A 23,122-nucleotide genomic window follows, 5' to 3' on the forward strand; every position below is an offset into this window, starting at 1 on the left:
AAAAAAAAAACCCTTTTCTCTCAAAATACAATTAGAGCATAAATATACCAATTTGTATCAGTAAGGTACAAGATAGACCTAATACCCAGTCCATCATTTTGTTGACTAAACAGAACCTCTGTCATCTCTCCTAACTAAAAGACTTAGTTCTGAACCTGGCTTTTTTCTTGGCTTTAGAATGAATGTCAGCTGAAAGCCATCCTCTCAAATCTTTTCTCTCAAAGTAAATAGCCAGGATTGGCTATGAGACTATAAGTCTTCAACCCTGTCATAAATCCAGAATGACTGAATTAACTGAAATTATGGGAAGCACAAAGCATAGCTTCTAAAACTTAGCCAAATATATAGAGACTGCTGAACACCTAGACAGTCCCTATACCTCAAAATATTATAGCATCCGATCTTCAGCCTTCTGGCCCAGGATCATCTGACAGACCTTTTCTGGACAGTATTTTGTCTGTAGATGAAAAGAGGCAATTCTTGCCTAGTGGCTGTCTCACCACAACTGGAATAACTCCAAAGATGCTCAGTTTCTTCTTAGAACCCAAGACAGGGAAGCTGTCAGAAGCAGACAAGTCTCTAATCAAAATGAACATTAATACAGAAATGTTTGTAATGGAATTCTGTGGACATCTGATGTTTTGAAAACCAACTATCCATGTAAGGCAATCTGGACTGTTGTCTGTTAAGTCCTCTCAGCTATTTCTAAATAAGATATAGAAAACACCCTAACAATAAACTCAGAGCCATGAATTTGCTATAGGCCCTTAATTCACAGGCTAACCATCTCAAATCAGTTAAAAAAGTTAAAGAAGGACTGGGTTTAAGCCTTGTATTCCTAAATGTGTTATATAGGCAAATGCCTATGAGAGAAACAATATTAATCTCACTTTTATATCAATAAGAAACTCGTACCGATGAAAACCTTAAATTTGAAATCAAAGTAAATTTTGTACCATTTAAGAAATTATAACTTCAGCTTAATAACAGTTTTACAGATTTCTACCAATAGGTTATGGCTATGCAATAAATCCTAGCTATTCCTCCCTTTTCCAACAAAACCACTACTTTTCCTTAGAAAGACAGCCCAATATTAACCACCTGAGTCCCCAAGCCCATGGAATAGGGGCACCGACTCTTCAATAACTTCTTCAAGCTGGTTACGGGCGTTGAGATATTAGAAGAGGGGTGGGGGGAAGAGTAAATTGATAAGCCTCTGACGTCTGTGTCTTCACTGTATCCAGCTGAAATTCCAGGACATCAGAGGTTCGAGCAGAGTAGATACACCAAGGCTGTGTATTCTGCGATATACAATTCTCAAAACAAATTTTAGTATCAAGATAATTTTTTGTTTGAATTCTGGAATCTAGTCCTTTGGTGGCCTGCCTCTGTCATGTCTAATCCATATAATTCTGGGAATTTCTATGAGGGTGTGCTTCCACCATCCTCCCTTTCCCTTTAGAATAGCTACTCCAGCTTCTTTCTTAGGACCATTTGCTTGAAAAATTGTTTTCTTTATCTCTGAGGTGAGTTTCCTGTATGCAGCAAAATGCTGGGTCCTGTTTATGTATCCAGTCCATTATCCTATGTCTTTTTATTGAGGAATTGAGTCCATTGGTATTAAGAGATATTAAGGAACATCCTGTTATATTTGTTATTAGAAGTGGAATTATCTTTGTGTGGCTATCTTCTTTTGGATTTGTTGGAAGAGGATTACTTTCTTGGTCTTTCTAGCATATAATTTCCCTTCTTGTATTGGAACTTTCCGGCTATTATCCTTTGTAATGCTGGGTTTGTGGAAACATATTGTGTAAATTTTGTTTTGTCGTGGAATATCTCGGTTTGTCTATCTATGGTAATTGAGAGTTTTGCTGGGTATAGTAGCCTGGGCTGGCGTTGGTGCTCTCTTAGGGTCTGTATTGACATCTGCCCAGGATCTTCTGGCTTTTATAGTGTCTGGTGAGAAGTCTGGTGTAATTCGTATAGGTCTGCCTTTATATGTTACTCGGCCTTTTCCTCTTACTGCATTTAATATTGCTTCTTTGTTTTTGTGCATTTGATGTTTTGATTATTACGTGGCGGGAGGAATTTCTTTTCTGGTCTAGTCTCTTTGGCGTTCTGTAGGCTTCTTGTATGTTTATTGGCATCTCGTTTTTAGGTTAGGGAAGTTTTCTTCTGTAATTTTGTTGAAGATATTTATTGGCCCTTTAAGTTGGGAATCTTCACTCTTGTCTATACCTATTATCCTTAGGTTTGGTCTTCTCATTGTGTCTTGAATTTCCTGGATGTTTTGTGTTAAGAACTTTTTGAATTTTGCGTTTTCTTTGACAGTTGTGTCAATATTTTCTATGGTATCTTCTGCACCTCAGATTCCCTCTTCTATCTCTTGTATTCTGGTGGTGATGCTTGCATCTATGGCTCCTGATTTCTTCCCTAGGTTTTCTATCTCCAGGTTAGTCTCCCTTTGTGATTTCCTTATTGTTTCCACTTGCATTTTTATGTCCTGGATGGATTTGTTCAATTCCTTCACCTGTTTGTTTGTATTCTCTTGTAATTCTTTAAGGGATTTTTGTGTTTCCTCTTTAAAAGCTTCTACCTGTTTACCTGTGTTCTCTTCAAATTCTTTGAGAGTGTTATTTATGTTTTTCTTAAAGTCCTGTATCATCATCATTAGAAATGATTTTAAATCTTAATCTTGCTTTCTTGGTGATATGGGTAATTTAGGGCTTCCTAGTATGGGAGAACTAGGTTCTAATGATGACAAGTACCCTGGGTTGCTGATGCTTATGTTCTTGCTCTTGCCTTTTGCCATCTGGATCTCCTTAGTGCTATGTGCTCTGTCTCTTGCTGGAGCCTGTCTTTTGGATTATCTTGGTTGTTTCAGAACTGTGTGGGGTGGGTGTTACTACTAGGGTTAGAACTGGGGCCCAAGATCTGCTCAGTGCTCAGGCCCAGACCCAGACAGGAAGGAACCAGTACTCTGGGCCAGGAGTGAATTCCTGGGTCATAGTGGGTCCCAGTTACTCCCTCTTTGGGGGGCAGGGTGTTGCTGTCTCCTTACCTAAAATACTGCTGGTTAGAGCTCCTGGGAGGCCTGCTTCCTCTGGGTTTTGTGTGATTGGGTGCAGAGTAGCCGCCTGGGATCTCGACACCTGCATTTTCAGTGAGTTATACAGGCATTGTCTTCAGCAATGGTGCCTTGCTGTCACTTTGTGGAAAGCAACCTATTGTTTTGGCAAGAGCCTGGGTTGTTTGGGGATTCCCATGGAGAACAACTTAATTAGGTGTAAAATCAGTCCTGGTATTGGAAGCTTAGTTTGGTGACAAAAGATGGCTAGTTGGATCTCTGTCTCACACATTATTTGGCAATTTCATTTAGTTTGTCTTCATATATGTATATATTTTAGGAATTTTTTACTATTTATGTTTCTATAGTGAGCCCTCAACTGCCCTTTAATTTTAGCTATCTCTCCTTCTATTCTCTCCCATAATCCCCCTCCCTCCTTCCACTTGATTCTCCTATTCCAATCCTTTCTTTACTTCCTTACTTTCTATCTACTGTCTATGGTTCTATGGATTGTAGCTTGGTTATTCTTTTTTTTTTTTTTTTTTCACTTAAGGAAAGCGGTTTATTTTTGCCTAAAGTCCAGGAAGTACAGTCTATCCTCAGGGACAGCAGGGCAGCAGAAGCAGGCCGCAGCCGCTCAGCTCTTGTTAACATTTGGGAATCAGAGAGTTATGGATGTTTGTCCTGTTGCTGTTGTTCAGCAGCTCACTGTATACCCATCCCTAGCTAACCTAGAACTCACAGAGATCTGTCCACCTCTTAGCACTGGTATCCACGGCACGTGCCACCGTGCTCAGCTGAATAGTTCTACCTTTTGATTTGATGTGACAGTCTCTCTCATACAACCCATCGTGGCCCTGAATTTGCATTGCAGTCACGGTGTCTCTACCCAACCTTCAAAGTGCTGTGATTACAGGCATGTACAGCCATCCCTCAGTGGGCTTTTTCTATATAGCCCCAGCTATCCAGAAGACTAAAGGAAGAGAAGAGGGTGGTAAGTTTGAGGACAGCCTGTACTACAGAGCAATGTCAAGAACAGTTTACACTGCACAGGGAAACTCTCAAAAATACAAGGACTGAATATTTGCCTAGCATTGACAAGAACTTGGGTTCCAAATGTGGCACTACAAAAACAGAAAACCAAACCAAACCAAAAAACAAAACCAAAAAAAACCCAAAAAACAAAACAAACAAACAAAAAAACCAAATGAACAAAAACAATTGAAAGATACAGTTGGAAAGCATTTCTTTCTCATGTATTATTGTTTTCATGAAAGTAGAACTGAACATCAAAGAATAGACCTACCAACATTTACTTCCTAGCTAGCATTATTTCGGACAGAACCCAGCTGGAATCTGTTTGCAGTGATAATTTCTGAAAGCAGAACAGTAAAAAAATACCGATGTCAAGATGTTTAAAAAGACTTTGAGTCGCCAATGTATTACGGCTAGCATAAAATCTTTTCTAGCTAGTTTTGGGTGCTTGGTTATTCTTAACTTTGCAGATAATATCCGAATATAAGCTAATACATACCACATTTGTCTTTCTGAGATACCTCCCTCAGGATTATTTTTTTCTAGCTCCATCTGTTTGCCTACAAATTTCATGATGTCACTTTTTATAAAAATGGTTGAGTAATACCCCATTTCATAGTTGTACTACATTTGCTTTATCCATTTTTGTTGTTGTTGTTGAGAGGCTGTTTTCAATTTCTGGCTATTATGAATAGAGCAACAATGAACATGATTGAGCAGGTGTCTCTGAGGTAGGGTGAAGGGTCTTTTGGGTATATGCTCAGGAGTGCTATAACTGGATCTTGAAGTGAATCGATCCCATCTTTTTCAGGAACTGTGACACTGATTTCCATAATAGTTGTACAAGTTTGCACTTCTACTATTCTGAGATCCTCTGCTCACATTTCTCCCCAGGAGACAGATTCTTTCTTAAAAATCTCCCATTGTGAGCAAATATGGAGACAAAGTGTAGGACAGAAACTGAAGGAGGGGCTGTCTGCAGACCATTCCTGGGTATCCATTCCATGTGCAGTCACCAAAGGTAGACGCTGATGTGGATGTCAGGAAGTGCATGCTGACAGGAGCCTGACATAGCTGTGTCCTTAGAGATCTGCAAGAGTCTGACATATTCAGAGACAGATGCTCACAGCTAACCATTGAACCATGGGGTTCCAAATGGAGGAGTTAGAGTGAAAACTGAAGGAGCTGAAAGGGTTTGTGGCCCCATGAGGAGAGCAACAATACCAACCAACCAGAACCCCCAGAGTCTAAACCACCATCCTGGGAGCACTTAGGGAGGGACCTATGGCCCCAGCTATATATGCAAGGGAGGATGGTCCTGTCAGGTATAGGTGGGAGGGGAGATCCTTGGTCCCATGAAGTCTGGAATATTGAACCATCCCTGCATTCCTGGAATAAAGCCCGGGTGATCATGATGGATGATTGTTTTGATGTGTTCTTAGATTCGGGTTACTATTTTTGCATTGGTATTCATAAGGGAGATTGGTCTGGTTCTCTTTCTTTGTTGGATCTTTGTGAGGTTTAGGTATGACTGTGATTGTGGCTTCATAGAACGAATTGGGTAGTGTTCCTTCTGTTTCTATTTTGTGGAATAGTTTGAAGAAAACTGGTGTTAGGTCTTCGTTGAAGGTATGATAGAATTCAGCACTAAAACCATCTGGTCCTGGGCTTTTTTTGGTGGGGGACTTTTAATGACTGCTGCTATTTCCTTAGGGGTTATCAGACTGTTTAGATGGTTTATTTGGTCCTGATTTAACTTTGGTACCTGGTACCTGTCTAGAAAATTGTTCATTTCATCCAGATTTTCCAGTTTTGTTGAGTATAGGCTTTGGTAGTAGGATCTGATGATTTTTTGAATTTCCTCAGTTTCTGTTGTTATGTTTCCCTTTTCAGTTCTGATTTTATTAATTTGGATACTGTCTCTGTGCCCTCTGGTTAATCTGGCTAAGGGTTTATCTATCTTGTTGATTTTTTCAAAGAACTAACTCGTGGTTTTGTTGATAATTTGTATAGTTCTTTCTGTTTCTACTTGATTGATTACAGCCCTGAGTTTGATTATTTTCTGACGTCTACTCGTTTTGGGTGTATTTGGTTCTTTTTGTTCTAGAGCTTTCAGGTGTGCTGTCAAGTTGTTAATGTATGCTGTCTCCAATTTCTTTTTGTAGGCACTTAGAGCTATGAGTTTTCCTCTTAGCACTGCTTTCATGGAGTCCCAGAAGTTTTGGCATGATGATTCCTAGTTTTCAGTAAATTGTAAAAAGTCTTCAATTTCTTTCTTTACTTCTTTCTTGACTAAGTCATCATTGAGTAGAGCGTTGTTCAGTTTCCACATATACGTGGGTTTTCCATTGGTTTTGTTATTGTTGAAGACCACCCTTAGTTTGTGGTGATCTGATATGATGCAAGGGATTATTTCAATCTTTTTGTATCTGTAGAGGCCTGTTTTGTGACCAATTATATGGTCTATTTTGGAGAAGGTACCGTGAGATGCTGAGAAAATGGTATATCCTTTTGTTTTAGGATGATATGTTCTATAGATATCTTTTAAATCCATTTGGTTCATAACTTCTGTTAATTTTAATGTGTCTTTGTTTAGTTTCTGTTTCCATGATCTGTCCATTGCTGACAGTGGGGTGTTGAAATCCCCCACTATTATTGTGTGAGGTACAATGTGTGCTTTGAGCTTTAGTAAAGTTTCTTTTATGTATGTGGGTACCCTTGCATTTGGAGCATAGATGTTCAGAATTGAGAGTTCATCTTGGTAGATTTTTCCTTTAATGAATATGAAGTGTCCTTTCTTATCTTTTTTGATTACTTTTGGTTGAAAGTCGATTCTATTTGATATTAGAATAGCTACTCCAGCTTGTTTCTTGGGACCATTTGCTTGGAAAATTGTTTTCCATCCTTTTATTTTGAGGTAGTGTCTGTCTTTGTCACTGAGGTGTGTTTCCTGTATGCAGGAAAAGTCTGGGTCTTGTTTGTGTATCCAGTCTGATAGTCTGCGTCTTTTTTATTGGGGAATTGAGACCATTGGTGTTAAGAGATATTAAGGAAAAATGACACTTCCTATTATTTTTGTTATTAAAGGTGGAATTATGTTTGTGTAGCTATCTTCTTTTGGGATTGTTGGAAGATTACTTCCTTGCTTTTTCTAGGTTGTAGTTTCCTTTTTTGTGTTGGCATTTTCCATCCATTATCCTTTAAAGTGCTGGGTTTGTTGGAAGATATTGTGCCAATTTGGTTTTGTCATGGAATATCTTGGTTTCACCATCTATAGTGATTGAGAGTTTTGCTGGGTATAGTAGTCTGGGCTGGCATTTATGTTCCCTTAGGGTCTGTATGATATCACTCTAGGATCTTCTGGCTTTTATAGTCTCTGGTGAGAAGTCTGGTTTAATTCTTATAGGTCCTTATATCCTTATATCTTTAGGTTTGGTCTTCTCATTGTGTCCTGCATTTCCTGGATGTTTTGAGTTAGGAGCTTTTTACATTTTGTGTTTTCTTTGACAGCTGTGTCAGTGTTTTCCATGTTATCTGCTGCACCTGAGATTCTCTCTTCTATCTCTTGTATTCTGTTGGTGATGTGTCGGGAAGTGCTTGTGCCTAGGGATCTCGGGCTGATGGACCCGCCACAACCGGGGTCGGCGGTGGATGGCGTCAGCTCCAGGCCGGACCAGCGGGGGTGGGCGAGCAGACTCCGGGGTTCTGGGCGTGGAAGGAGCCGGCCAAGCTGGCCCAGGGCCTTCGGCAGGTGGCGGGGCGGGGCTCGTGCTCCACGACAGCCCCTGGTCGCCCAAAAACCCCAGAGGCGGGGGCGGCGATGAAGGAGGGTGCAACTGTGAACCAGGGCACAGCTCAAACACGCCTTCAGTCGCGCGGAGCGGGACCTCCGTCCCAGTCCCCAAAAGTGAGAAAGTGTTATCAGCTCTTTTAGTTCTCTCCTTCCGGGGGTAGCTCGTGAGAGTCTACAGAAGAAAGGTGTTTCAGCCCCCTTCAGTTCATCTCGCTCTTCCCGCTGAGGAGAGAGGAGGGAGTTGTCCTTTGAAATGCGCGACTGGCCTGGCGAGGGATCTCGAAAGCACTCCGACAGCAGGAGACCTTGCACCACACAGCAGTAGTCCTTTAATTTGAGCTCTGGAGTTATATATATATACAGTTTTGGGGAAAGAACAGGTAGCCCCTATTGGTTTGGCTTGAGGGTTTGGGGATGCCTTATTTGCATGGAGGTGTTATCCTATGTGATAAGGGTCACGGGTCTCTTTGTGGGAAGCGGAAGCTAAGAGGACCATTTGGCGTGGGAAATCTGAAGCAACCTTCCATCCTGTGACCCTTTTCAGGCCGAGGTTTCCGGGGCTTCGAAGATTTCTACCAAGCTTTCTGGCTTTCTCATAGCCCACTGCCCCACAGTGATGCTTGCATCTATGACTCTTGATCTCTTTCCTAGGTTTTCTATCTCCAGGGTATTCTCCCTTTGAAATTTCTTATTGTTTCTGTTTCCATTTTTAGATCCTGGATGGTTTTGTTCAGTTCCTTCACCTGTTTGGTTGTGTTTTCTTGCTATTCTTTAAGGGATTTTTGTGTTTCCTCTTTTAGGACTTCTACCTGTTTACCTGTGTTCTCCTGTATTTCCTTAAGGGAGTTACTTATGTCCTTCTTAAAATTCTCTATCATCATCATGAGAAGTGATTTTAATTCTGAATCTTGCTTTTCCTGTGTGATGGGGTGTCCAGGGCTTCTTGCTATGGTGGGAGAACTGGGTTCTGATGTTACCAAATAACTTTGGTTTCTGTTGCTTGTGTTCTTGCGCTTGCCTTTCGCCATCTGCTTAACTCTAGTGTTACCTGTGCTCACTGTGTCTGACTGAAGTCTGTCTTTCTAGTTATCTTGCTTGTGTCAGAACTCCTCAGCGTCCAGATGTCTCTGTGTTCCTGTGATCCTAAGCTCCTGGGTTTAAGAACTCCTGGTACTCAGGCTTCCTCTGGGATCCTGAAATCCTTCTTCTCTGAGTGCAGCAGCTCCTCTAGGATGGCTCAGGATTAGGTGTCTCCACAGGAGCAGATCAGCTAGGTGTCTGCCCCAGCCAAAAGGACCAGGTGCGGGGTGGAAAGGAAGTAGTATTCTGGAGGGGCGGAGTTTGGGTGGCCGATGGTTCCTGAGCATCCCTGGCTCCCAATTGTAACTCTGGGGCATGGGGTAGTGGGTAAGGTTTCTTACCCTCTGGTCTGAGTGCAGTGGCTCCTCTAGGATGGCTCAGGATAAGGTGTCTCCACAGGAGCAGACTTGTTTGGTGTCTGCCCCAGCCAGAAGGGAAACAAAGCATCATTAAATGCTTTCATGATTATCCACTTGCAGCATGTCAAGGCTAGGACTTTCTCAGAGTCGAATACCAATTGTGTATGGGAAAATTTTCTAGGCTGTTAGCACCTAGTGATCTTTCTTCTCTGTTCTTGTTTATTCTCTCTACCGACAGTATTTGCAATTGTTCTCAAGGTGTTGTGTGATTTTAGTTTATTTCTTGCTCTTCAATTTTCAAATTTACTGTAAACAAAACAAGGTCAGAATTGGAGGATTTTTTTTTGTATTAATTGTACAGCCGTGATAGTGTGTGGATAGCAGGCGCTCATTGTATTCTAATTTATAATTTACTTTTCATTTAACAATTTATAGCCTTAACCATAAGTTAGTCAATTATGGATTGATGCCTAGAAATTCTAAAACAATACCTCATCTACCCTTAATAGTTACTGTTAATAAGTTCTTTGCTGAGGAAGTTTATGTGGATTGTATGATTTGACTTTAAAATTATCACATTGTATAGTGCTAAAGAATGCCTTTCTGTGTCATCTTTTTTTTTTTTTATCATTGAAAGCAGATAAAATAGCTATGCGCTTCCTAAGACCATTAGCAGATTTGCTTTTCTTTTTTCTTTTTTGTTGACTTCATCTTTAAATTATTCTTCAGAGCACATTGTCATCAGTTCTCCTTTGTTGTGTGTAGTTTTAAATGCATGGCCTACCCAGGAGCTGTTTTGGTCTTGCCCCTCCTGGCTCCCTCTTGTCCCTTCTGGCTTATGTCTGGGATTGGAGTGGACAGTACTGACCAAACTTCTCTTTCCTATCTACCTTTGCTCCTGGAGGGGTGTAATTAATTACCAGCCCACTCCCTAGACCCTAGAATCCACAGATACTCCATTACCTTTAGAACTTGTCCCTAAGCACAATTGTTGGGCCTAGATACTTCCTGCCTGGAAATACATGTCCTTATCAATTTATTATCTTCATCTCTCCCTCCACCCTAAACTTAGTGGCTTGCATCAGCTAGCACCCAAGCAACAAGAACCTAGTGATAGAGCCTCCTCTTATACTATGGGGTTTCGTATATCTGTGCAATCTCTCTTTTGTCAGATCAAAACCATTTTTTTATGTCTTCCCTGTCACAAGACAGCTTAAATGTTTGTAATATGCCTAAGTTGTTAGCTTGGCTCTTCTCAATTGTATGTCCTTTCCATAGACAATCTTCTCTTAACTCTTTTCTACACATTGTTCCTATTCTATGGATTCTTAAAGGTATGTCTTCTACCCACGCCACTCTAGTAATACAGTGCCATGGAACTGTCTCATGAGGGTCAGTTTGGTCCTAAGTATTCCACATGTCACAGTCAAACTTATTGTTAAGAATTGCCCCTCCACACTTAAGTTCCGGAGTCTTCCTTCTGCATAAATGCAGCTCCCTTCACTTGATGCTCACAGTTGATGCGTGACGTCTTCTTTGACTTCATGCTTACTTCTAATTTCTCTTTATTCTTTTTTCTCCTTTCTAGTTTTACGGGGTTGAAAGGGTGGAAGAAGAGGGATGGACAAGGATTGACAAAAAAAACCCACACATAACTCCAATGTACTTTGGATCCTCTTCACATTTGCTTATGTGTCTGTAGCACAACCTGTGTCCTTTTCTAGGACACTTTTGTTTCCAGGAAACTAGGTACTTTTGTTTCCAGGAAACATTAGGCTATGTATGCCTGGGCATGTTCTGATTGTCATTATTGGTTGGACATGTGCTACTGATAGGTGTTGGCAGGGACTGTTACTAATCATTCCACAGTGCATATTTCCCAACTTCAACTGATAATAGAACTGAGGTTGAGAGATCTTGCTTTAGGATAAAGTGAAAACCTTCATTCTAAAGAAAAATTCTCAGCCATGCCTGGGGTACAGGCCTAAAATCCAGCTACTCAGATGTTGAGGCTGGAGGATTATAGTTCATAGTATACCTAGGCTATGGAGATTTTTTTTTTAAATGAAAACAATGTATAGAATGTAGCTAAGTGGTTTAGAATCCTGTGTTCAATCCTCATGGGGAATTGGTGGGGATATCTCATAAGAAAAAACATAAAATTATTTTTAAAATTTATTTATTTACATTCCAAACACTGCTCCCCTTCCTGCTCCCTCCCTCACAGACTCCCTCCCCACATTGCCCCTCACTCTCCCCTCTAAGAGGTAGAGCCCCCTCTGGGTATCTCCTTACTCAGACATCAAGTCTGCCAGATTAGGTGCCTCCTCTCCCACTGAGTCCAGACAAGACAAGCATTGAGACTGAGCTGCATAGCTGCTACGTATGTGCCAGGGCTCTTGTTCTAGCCTGTGTGTGTTCTTTGGTTGGTGGCTCAGTCTCTGAGACTCCCAGGGTTCCAGGTTAGTTGACTCGGTTGATCCTCCTCTTCCCCTTCAGGGTCCATCCTTCCCCCATCTCTTCCATAAGGGTCTATGACCTTCGTCTAATGTTTGCCTGCATCTGTTTTAGTCTGCTGCTAGGTACAGCCTTTTAGAGGACAGTTATGCTAGGCTGCTGTCTGCACGCATAATAGAGCATCATTAATAATGTCAGGGATTTGGTGCTTGCCCATGGGGTGGGTTTCAAGTTGTACAAGTTATTGGTTGGCCTTTCCTTAAGTCTCTGTTCCATCCGTACATTTCTTTTAGACAGGGCAAATTTTGGGTGAAAAGTTTTGTGGTTGGGTTGGTGTCCTTATACCTCTTTTGGGGATTTTGTCTAGTTATAGGAGATGGCCCCTTCAAGTTCCATGTCCTCACTGTTAGGCATTTTGCCTAAGGTCACCTGCATTGACTCCTGGGAGCCTCCCCCATCCCAGGTCCCTGAGACTGCCTAGAGATTTTCCCCATGTCCCCACCCTTGGCACCTGTGGATTTCCATTCATTTTCCTGGCCCTGTAGCCCTCTCTCTTGACTCTCGAATATCTGATCCTCCCCCCTTGCTCTCCCCCTTCCTCTTTCACTCAATTCCCCCCCCCCCCTTTGCCTCTGCCTCCTATGACTATTTTATTTCCTCTTCTAAGTGAGATTCAAGCATCCGTTCTTGGGCCTTCTGGTTTAACTTCTTTGGGTCTTTGTGGTATATCATGGATATTTTGTACTTTCTGGCTAATATCCACTTATCAGTGAGTACATCATACCATTCATGTTCTTTTGGGTCTGGGTTACCTCATTCAGGATATCTTCTAGTTCATCCATTTGCCTATTAAATTCATGATGTCTTTGTTTTTAATAGCTGAATGGTATTCTGTTATGTAAATGAACCACATTTTCTGTATCCATTCTTTGGTTGAGGAATATCTGGGTTGTTTCTAGTTTCTGGTCATTATGAATAAAGTTGCTATGAGCATAGGGGATCATGTGTCCTTGTTGTATAGTGGAACACCTTTTGGGTATATGCCCAGGAGCAGAATAACTGGGTCTTCAGGTAGAACTGTTTCAAATTTTCTCAGAAACTGCCAGATTTATTTCTAGAGTGGTTGTATAAGTTTGTATTCCCACCAGGGGTGTTCCCTTTTCTCCACATTCTCACCAGCATAGCCACTTGAGTTTTTGATCTTCACCATCCTGATTCATGTATTTGATTTGCATTTTCCTGATGACTAAGGATTTTGAATATTTTTAAAGTGATTTTCAGCCTTTCAATATTTCTCTGTTGAAAGTTCTCTGTTCAGCTCTGTACCCTGTTTTTTAATTGGATTATTTGGGTTGTTGGAGTTTAACTTCTTGAATTCTTTATATATTTTGGATATTGGCCCTTTGTCAGATGTAGGGTTAGTAAAGATCTTTTCCCAATTTGTAGGCTGCCCCTTTATATCCTATTGACAGTGTCCTTTGCATTATAGAAGATTTCAGCTTCATGAAGTCCCATTTATCAATTGTTGATCTTAGAGCCTGAGTCATTTGTGTTCTGTTTAGCAAATTATCTTCTGTATTAATGCATTCAAAGCTATTTCACACTTTCTTTTGTATTAGATTTAATGTTTCAACTTTATGTTGAGGTCTTTGATTCTCTTGGAGTGGAGTTTTGTACAGGTGGATCAATTTGCATTCTTCTACATGCAGACATCCAGTTAGCCCAGCACCATTTGTTGAAGATGCTTTCTTTTTTTCTATTGTGTGGTTTTGGCTTCTTTGTCAAAAATCAGGTGTCCCCAGGTGTGTGTGTGTTTAATTTAGCATCTTCAATTTTATTCCATTAATCAATCTGTCTGTGTCTCTACCAATACCATGTGTTTTTATCACTATTGCTCTGTAGTACAGCTTGAGGTCGGAAATGGTGTTTCCTCCCTAAGTTCTTTTATTGTTCAGGATTGTTTGACTATCCTGGATTTTTGTTTTTGTTTTTTTTTTTGTTTTTCCATATGAAGTTGAGAATTGTTTTTTCAATGTCTGTAAAAAAAAATATGTTGGAATTTTGATGGAGATTGCACTAAATCTGTGGATTGCTTTTGGTAAGATGGCCATTTTCACTATGTTAATTCTATTGATCAATGAGCTTTGGAGACCTTCCATTTTCTGAGGTCTTACTTGATTTAATTCTTCAGTGACTTGATGTTCTTGTCATACAGGTCTTTCACTTGCTTGGGTAGAGTTACACATACTTCATATTATTTGTGACTATTGTGAAAGTTTTTATTCCCTCTAATTTCTTTCTCAGCCTGTTTATCATTTGTATAAAGGAGAGCTCCTGATTTGTTTGAGTTAATATGGTGCCACTTTGCTGATGTTACTTAACATCATGTAGGAGGTTTCACGTAGAATTTTGGGGATTACTATCATATCATTGGTGCATAGTGATCCTTTGACTTCTTCCTTTTCTATTTGTATCCTCTTGATCGCCCTTTAAAATAGTAACTTTATTTTATAAATTCAGGAATTTGAGTAAGACAGGGAAGAAATATATTAAGAAACATTAGGCAGTTGCATTTTTAAGTAGTTCCTATTTATGTTAAAGACTTCTCACTGGTTTCTAAAAAGTATATTGGAATTGTGCCAGAAAATGCAAATTTTCTTATTTATTCTTAGTCACTCCTCTGCTGAATTAATATGTTTTATACTTAAAGAGACAATATTTTTAAAACTGCATTTTATTAAGTATTAGAATGGCTACTCTAGCTTGTTTCTTGGGTCTGGTTGCTTGGAAACACTTTTCCAGCCCTTTACTCTGAGATAATGTCTATCTTTGTTGCTGAGGTATGTGTTTTGTGTGCAGCAGAATGATGGATCCTATTTACTCATCCACTCTGTTAGCTTGTGTCTTTTTATTGGGGAATTGAGACCACTGATGTTGAGAGATATTAATGAACAATGATATTTAGTTCCTGTTATTTTGATGTTGGTGACTGTACTGTGTGTGTGTGTGTGTGTGTGTGTGTGTGTGTTAGATTTGTTGTGGAATTATCTATTCCTTGTGTTGGAGTTTTCCTTCTAGTATCCTCTTGTAGGGCTGGATTAATGGAAAGATATTGTGTAATTTTTTTTTTTTTGTCATGGAATATCTTGTTTCTCTGTCTTTCAAAGTTTTGTTGGGTATAGACTTCCAGGATGGTGTCAGTTATTTCTTAGAGAGTATAAGGACATCTGTCCAGGCCCTTCTGGCTATTAAAGTCTCAGTTGAAAAGTCTGGTGTAATTCTGATAGGTCTGCTTTTATATGTTACTTGGCCTTTGTCCCTTGTAGCTTTTAGTATTATTTCTTTGTTCTGTATATTTAGTGTTTTTGATTATTATGTGACAGGATGATTTTCTTTTTTGGTCCATCTATTTGGTGTTTTATAAGCTTCTTGTATGTTTATATGCATCTCTTATTTTATGTTAGGGAAACATTCTTCTATGATTTTATTCAAAATATTTTCTGGGCCTTTGAATTGGGAGTTTTCTCTTTGTTCTATTATTCTTAAGTTTGGTCTTTTCATAGTGTACCAAATTTCCTGGGTATTTTGTGTTAGAAACTTTTAGCGTTTTCTTTGACTGATATATCAATTTCTTCTGTTGGTAATGCTTGTGTCTGTAGTTGCTGTTCTCTTTCCTAGGTTTTCCATTTCCAAGATTGCCTCAGTTTGTGTTTTCTTTATTGCTTCTATCTCCATTTTCAAATCTTGAACAGTTTTATTAATTTCTTTCACTAGAAATAATTTCCTGTATTTCTTTAAGCTCTTTATTCTTTTCCTCTTTAAAGTCCTCTATTGTCTCCATAAGATTAGATTCAGGGTAATTTTATTGCAATTCAGGTGTGTTAGTATATTCGTCGCTTGCTGTAGTAGGATAGCTGGTTTTTGGTGGTGCCATATTGCCTTAGCTTTCATTGTTTGTGTTCTTCCACTGGCCTTTAGCCATATGATTATCCCTAGTGTTGACAGGAAGACCTGTTCATCCTTGATGGGAGTAGGCCTCTGGGGCTGCATGTAAGGCTGATTGTCCTTGATGTAAGCAGGCCTCTAGGATTCCAGGTAGACTGGTTGTCCCTGGTGGTTGCAGGCTTCCAGGGATGCAGGCAGAGTTGGTAGATCCTGATGACTTTAGGTTGCTTGTTGACCTAGGTTGGGACAGACCTCCAGGGATGCAAGTAGAGCTGGTGGTCCCTGATGGTTGCAGGGTTCTGTTTGTCCTGGACAAACAGACTCCAGGGATGTAGATGAAATTGTTGTCCTGGAATGGAATGCAGAAGGGGCAGGCTGAAGTTGTCAGCTCCTATATTTGCCTAGCATGGCAAACAGGCAGGGGATTGGGGAGCTTCATTAAAACTTCACAGTTAAGAAGTCATCTTTTCCCATTGAGTGTCAGAGATTGCCCATTCCTAGGCTTTCAGGTAGTGGTGCTGGTTTACTATGGTGTCTCCTGTGCATGTGGCATATACCGCTAGCTTGCTGAAGGAAGATAAAAGCAGACTTGTGTTGATTTTGATGGAATCCATAAAATAATGCCTGTCTAGTTTTATCCATCCTTCCTCTCTCTTTTGACTATTAAAGGGCCTTTTTGTCAACAATGATAGACATGTTTGCATGTGGACTTAAATGAAGAATACTTAAAAAAAAAATGAAGAATACTTAATTATATCTCCTTTAATTTTTCCAGCCAATTTCTACAGAAATTTTGGAGTATTCATCAGATAGTGAAAGAGAAGATGACCCAGAGCATGCCCTGTTCATTGATTCAGAATCCCCTCACAAATACCAGGTGGATTTTAAATCTGATGTAAGACAGGTTTTGATTAATCAGACTGACTCAGGAGCAAATTCAGCTGAGCCCACACTGAACACACCCCAGAAATATACGGCCAAGTTTCCAAAGACTCCAGAAAATTCAGCAACAAAGAAGAAGCATTTAAGGTTAAATCAACTTTTAAATTTCCTTTTCCTCTGTTCTTCTCTTTAAAGTACTGACTGAGATTTTAATTTTAAAATACATTTTTTATTGAGAAAGAAAATTGATAATTCAAAATTCTGATTTTTGATATATAAGTCTGTTCAGGAGCCAGTTTATGAAATTGTTCATTCAAGTGGAACATTTATGAATTTAGACATGGCTAGCTTGCATTACTGATATTCTTAGCAAAAATGTGTTGTTTGGCTTATCAAGTTTTTATATACATCAGTGTTGCAGGTGTTATGTTAGAAAGTAGAGATAGGTGAATCACTGTTTCCTTATCATATATAACTCATAAAATAGGCATAAGTCCTTTAGTTTACCTTTTCGGAATGAGTGTGGTTAAAGAGATTAGCCAGAATAATGCTCACAAATGAAAAAGATATAAGAGCCAAAAACACCTCATGGCTGAGGAGAGCCATAGTGGAGGAAAGTTCATGTAACTGGTTTATCAGTCTGCCTTTGTAGCCAAGCAGGATATGTGAGGGAGCATTTAGAAACATGTTCCAACCTTATGTCAAATGGTATCTTTGTGTGTTATAAATTGGATCAAAACAATATCTCTTTCCCCAAAACAATGAAAGTGAGAAAGAACCAGTGTCAAGCAGCACAGTACCTTATACCACAAGTAGCAGAGAGTTCCTAGAGAATGGATTACAGTAGAAAGAGAACACATAGAGAAGATTGGGGGTGAAAGTGAGAAATTACGTGTGTCAAGCAGCACAGTATCTTATGCGTAGAAGTAGCAGACAGTTGCTAGGAGAATGGTTTACAGTAGGAAGAAAACATGTGCAGTGGGTGGGATTGTCTATTAATACTATTTCCACAGCAAACTGAGAGCAATTGGCTAAGGAGTAAATGGAACATAGGGCAGACTGATGCCAAAACTCATGCTCTCCACGCAGAGACTTAGCTGTTATGTCTTAAAAAGGTCTAGTCTCTAAAGTAATCATAGAGAATAATATTTCCAGAGACAAATAATGGGATTGGTGCTTAATGCTGAACAAATTAATATTCATCCTAATGTTTTCTTAAAGTACAGGGTTATTTACTCATTCTAGAAAAACCACTTCCTGGTATCCAAAGACCTTGGGCAGTGTCATGAGACCAAAGAAGAAAGATCCAAGATTACACAGAGTACAGTTAGTCACTTAGTGGTAGAAATTTGGTTGTATACAGCTGGAAGACCAATGGATTCCTGTGATTTCAGTCAAAGTACAAGGGCTTATTAAATGGTCAAGACAAAAGTGACCTCATTCAGGTCAGCATGGATGTGGCCTATATGAAGCTATTATCAGGAACATCAGACATATTCCTGATGCTAATGGGTCCAGTCAAAAGCTATACATACTACTCTAATGGTTTAGTTTATTTGTATTGCATTGGGAAACACTACAAGCGAAAGTCCTCTAGTATTACTCAGTGGACATTGTGACTCAAGATAGTCAGTTATGCTAATCTGAATCCATCAATGCTCCAAAGGAAGTTTTTGTTTCAGAAGAGAATGATACTTGGACATGATAATGCACACTTGCAATCACACCACAGGCAGCAGAGTTATAGTTCAAGACAAACCTGGCTGACATGGTGAATTTGAAATCAGACTAGAGTGGTATATAAATCTCATCTCAAAAATTCAAGAACTAGGAACCTAACTCAGTGATAGAATATTTATCTGACAAGTTTAAGGTTCTGGGTTTAGCTACCACAAAGGAAGGAGGGTATGGGAAAAATATTGTGCTTGAAATTAAAATTATTTTAATGGTGCAGGTGATATTACCCAATTCCAGAACATCATGTTCCCAACCCTGTTGAGGACCTTTCTGTGCTGAGCATGTTTTTATATGCAGGAAACACAACAGCCATTGAAACCTCTGCCTGTTCTGGGTAGACTGATTGTCAGCCAGGAAGTATAAAGAAGTTAGTGTTAGACCTGGGATAGTAGAAACAGCAGGTTTTGGATGGGAAGTGGTTAGTTAAACACTTTTGGAGTTAAGCTACTAGATAATGGTAGGTTCTTAGACTTGAATTAATGGAGAGTGGTGCCAAGACCCTGCCTCACATGGAATGGGTTAAGGGGGACAAAAAAATTGGACATAGAGGTAGCTTTAGAGATTGATGGCTTCCAGACATAGTTTTAAAGACTGATGGTCTCAGAAGTAGCTTTAAAGACTGATGATATCTGGCCATCTATCTTCTAACTATATTGAATGTTTGCTGATAACTTCTAAAAAATCCTGAAAACTTCCTTGGTCATTTTGAGGGTTAAAAACCATTGGCTTGGGCGATTAACACCTGTAATCTAACAGCCAGGGATTAAGTAAAGGATTGGTAATGGTTTTCTCTCTCTTGCTCAGAAACCCTCACCTCTCCTTTGTCAGGCTGGAGGGAGGTTTGGAGCAAACTTGTGTTGAACCAAAAGAGAGCCACACTTGCAGAAGGAAAAATTTTCACACAAGCAAATATGCATGAACTCACATAAGTTTATATACAAATTCACACACACATGTTCATACATCTTCATGCATTCCAGTAGGTCCCACCTACATACTTATGTCATAAGTACATACTTAACACATACATCGATACTTACATATACATATGGAGCAAAAAACCAAGTGCCAGTGCAGAAAGAACTCATTCATTCTGGATGAAAAATGAGTTAGAATCTTTATTACATAGAAAAAGCAAAAGTTTCTACTCTTTTCTTACTAATTGAATTAAACCCAAGTTTGTAAGAAAATAGCTTTGTCTTCCTCAATAAGACTAAGCCTGCCTTGATGTTAAGAAAAGACCTGTTCCATCCAATGGTAAGGGGAAGTCTGCTTCTTCTTTCTGTTCTCTCTACAGCTTCTTCTTTGTTTCCTTTTCTCTCTGCATTCTGTGTATTGCTCTCTTAAATTTTTAAGTTCTCTTGTTATTCTACTCTGCTGTCCTCTCCTTCGTCTTGCTAATCTTGTTTTCTCCTCCTGCTCTAATATAATAAATGCCCTACAATGTAATCCTTTCTAGTTATTTTGTACCTAGACTTTTCTTGGGGAATAGATCATATGTTTTTTTCCAAGCATCTTTTTGTTTAAAAAAAAATAACAAAAGTTCATTAAATGTTTAAACATAAATTCAAATCATAAATTGAGTAAGAAGTTTACAGCAAAGAATATGATATATATATATATATATATATCTCCGATAAGATTAGAAATTCATTATCTGTCATTAGCTCCACATGTTCATGGGGAACTAAATAGCATAACTAAGTTATCATTGAAGGTTTGTATAGATAAACCTAGTCAATATTTTATCTTCTGTCCTTGTACCTACAATTGTTAGTTTCCTTTTCACAATCTTCGGTTAATTATTTTGTAACCTCTTAGAATGTGTTCTAAGTTGAAAATGCCTGCTTTCTATCTCAGAAGCAATTAGCTGCTGATACTTGAATACTGGCAGAATTCTCATTGCAGTTTTAATATTAGAGGGGACATGATAGCAGTCCTATTATAAGGGGCTTAATAGTTACTAGTATAATTTCAGAAATTCTTATAGAATCATCATTAAGAAATCATCTGTTTGTTTATATAGTATCACTACAAGGTAGTACATCTTCATTGTTCTGCAGAAATCTGCTTAAATGGGTGTGCTAACATCTAGCAATTGTTACATATATTCGATAATAACAAGAAAAGCATATTACTAGCAGGAATCATTCCTTAAGTGTAATTTCTTCATCCTTGCCTAGAAGAGCAAATACATCATAACTTTACAGTCCATGGTGAAACCATCTCAGGGAGATCACCTGCTAGTTTTTAGCTTTTCCTATCTGACTCTTAGCAAGAGGCACCTTGTAAATTCGTATTTTTAAATAATAACTTAATATTTTTATGTGCGTTGATGTTTTGCCTGCATGTATGTCTGTGTGAGGGTGCTGGATCCTGGAGTTACAGGTGCTTGTGAGCTGCCATGTGGATGCTAGGAGTTGAGCTCAGGGCTTCTGGAACAGCAGTCAGTGCCTTTAACTTATGTGCCATCTCTCCAGCCCATAATTTTCAGATTTAGAATTTACTGTGGGATGGGTAGATGAGGTAGGTAGATGAAATAGAGTGAAGCCATTCAAGATATCCACAGAACTTTCCCTCCTTCCCCCTGTTCCTTTCCCTTCTTCCCCTAGCCTCCTTTTCTTGCTTTGCCTTTTTCATCCTATTTTTTCTTATTTTTAATTTTTCTTAATTTTTTTGATCTTTATACCCTATTTGTGACTGATACTAAATTATCTTAAGGAGTCCAGATAATATTCTTGTTTGATTATTGGGCCTACCAACTGATTGGCAAGTTCATTCTTGTCTATGGATCTGAACTCACATTGTTTTTATGTATTTGCATGTTTGGAGTCTCTATTTGTGTGACAGAATGGGGCATTTTCTAACCTGAGCTAAGTGGTAACTGCAGGCTATAAGTGCACATCAGAGTTAGAAGTGAACAAATTAAGAGAGTATAGAATGGGAACCAAACTGGCTTAATCTTTAGACTCTGTGAGTATAATAGCAGTGTAGCTTTTGTGTGAATCAGGAAACAGACCTTCTAAGAAAACCAAAAATTGGAAATGATACCCAGAAAGAGAGTGTAATACAAAAGATATTAACATTTCCGTGTTTCATCTCTTTCTGAGGGGGGGATGTAAAATGTAAAAGCTGTAACTGTCTTGAAGGCTTTTGCTTTTATTTAAACATAGTGTTTTATAATCCATTAAACAGAGGTGGACTAGCAGGAAGACTCCAAGAACTACAGAATAGAGAAAGATCTGCCATTTCTTTGTGGAGACATCGATGTGTTTCTTACCAAATGACACCTTTAGGTAAGATTTATATCCACTTCTAAAATGATGGGTGCAAAATATCAGAGCTAAAATGTCTTTTGTACATTAAAATACATGAAGGTGATTGTTAGTGTTTTTTTGTGACTCAAAAAAATTGTCTCTTATAGTCTCTAAGTGGGGATGTGTACTTTTGCTATATAATTTAAATCTGTTTTGATGGGACATGGGGTGGGATGAGTTGGGGATCTAAGTGCAAGTCTCTGCCATGCACTGGATAGACTGATGTGTCATTGTGTACCTGCCACCCAGCTCTAGGGAGGTAGAGACAGGAGGATTCCTGCCTGTCAGTCTAACCAAGTGTGTGAGCTCCTGGTTCAGTGAATGGGACCAACTCGCACACATGCACACACACATGTACCCTTCTCACACATGCACCCTACACACACACACACACACACACACACGAAAGGATGTCTTTACCAGTATAACATTTTTTCAGTTGTTCAAACATTTGAAAAAGTCACACATTCTTCTTCAGCTTTATTGTAAAATAGCTGTAAGAAAATTTAATATATAAGTCAGAAAACAAAAAAAAAATTCTTTCAGTATAGAAAAGGCAATTTAAATTTTAAGACAATATACTATATGAATGCCTACTCAGAAATGCAACTTTTAGAGGTTTCCAAGCTGAGCCTGTTGGTAGTGGTGTCCACCTTTAGTTTCTGCACTTAGGAGGTAGAAAAGCAGGTGAATCTGAGTTTAAGACCAGCCTGGTCTACAGAGTGAGTTCCAGGACAGCCAGCACTATGTAGAGAAATCCTGTCTGGAAAAGCAAACACAGACAACAAACCACTACCACCACCACCACCAAACACACACACACACACACACACACACACACACACACACACACACACAAAAGCCAAAAAAGAGGTTACCAATTTGGACAGTTACTTAAGCAAATCTTATACACAGATGACTAAAACTTGTCAAAATCACTCAGTCCAAATTGAATTATTATTCTCCAGTCATTCAGGGTTCACTTTGCACAGCCGATGCCTCTTCACCGTGAACACTGAACATCTCACACCTCAGAAGCACTTCCCACTTGCTAGCTATTTATCATTTGTTGTTTTTCCCCCCCATTCTGGAGTACCTATGACATCAGTTTGTAATGACTATTAATGACCTTTTTTTAAACCTATGCTGATAAATAAATTTAATGTAATTTTTACACCCTGTGCTTTTTATAAGGAGTTGATTTCATAAATTTACATAATAAAAATTAATGTCAAGGACTGCCAAGATTATTTATATGATAGAATTTTAGTTTGCTGTGTTCCATATTTAGTAAATAAACCCAAGCACTAATCCAGAATCTCATGGTAGATCAGTTAATGAGATTTGTTTGATGGAGCTGGCATGTTCAACATGTGTAGATGCTTGCTGCTTTCTCCCCAAAGCCTGCATCCGAGAGGGAGGGAGGGAGGGAGGGGGGGAGGGGGGAGGG

The 23,122-nt window shown here is 39.2% G+C and overlaps 1 protein-coding gene across 1 annotated transcript in view; it reads left to right on the top strand.

The window, feature by feature from the left end:
* The window catches only part of Spidr (scaffold protein involved in DNA repair), a 270,432-nt gene that overhangs the window by 68,219 nt on the left and 179,091 nt on the right, over nt 1-23,122 (top strand). Inside the window, exons 6-7 of the mRNA XM_028778256.1 lie at nt 16,512-16,765; nt 21,551-21,651. Coding sequence (XP_028634089.1) covers nt 16,512-16,765; nt 21,551-21,651 — 355 coding nt within the window. The remainder of the gene's footprint in view (nt 1-16,511; nt 16,766-21,550; nt 21,652-23,122) is intronic.

Source organism: Grammomys surdaster, unplaced genomic scaffold (assembly GCF_004785775.1).
Source record: "Grammomys surdaster isolate TR1022 unplaced genomic scaffold, NIH_TR_1.0 331, whole genome shotgun sequence".
In the NCBI taxonomy this organism is placed as follows: domain Eukaryota; kingdom Metazoa; phylum Chordata; class Mammalia; order Rodentia; family Muridae; genus Grammomys; species Grammomys surdaster.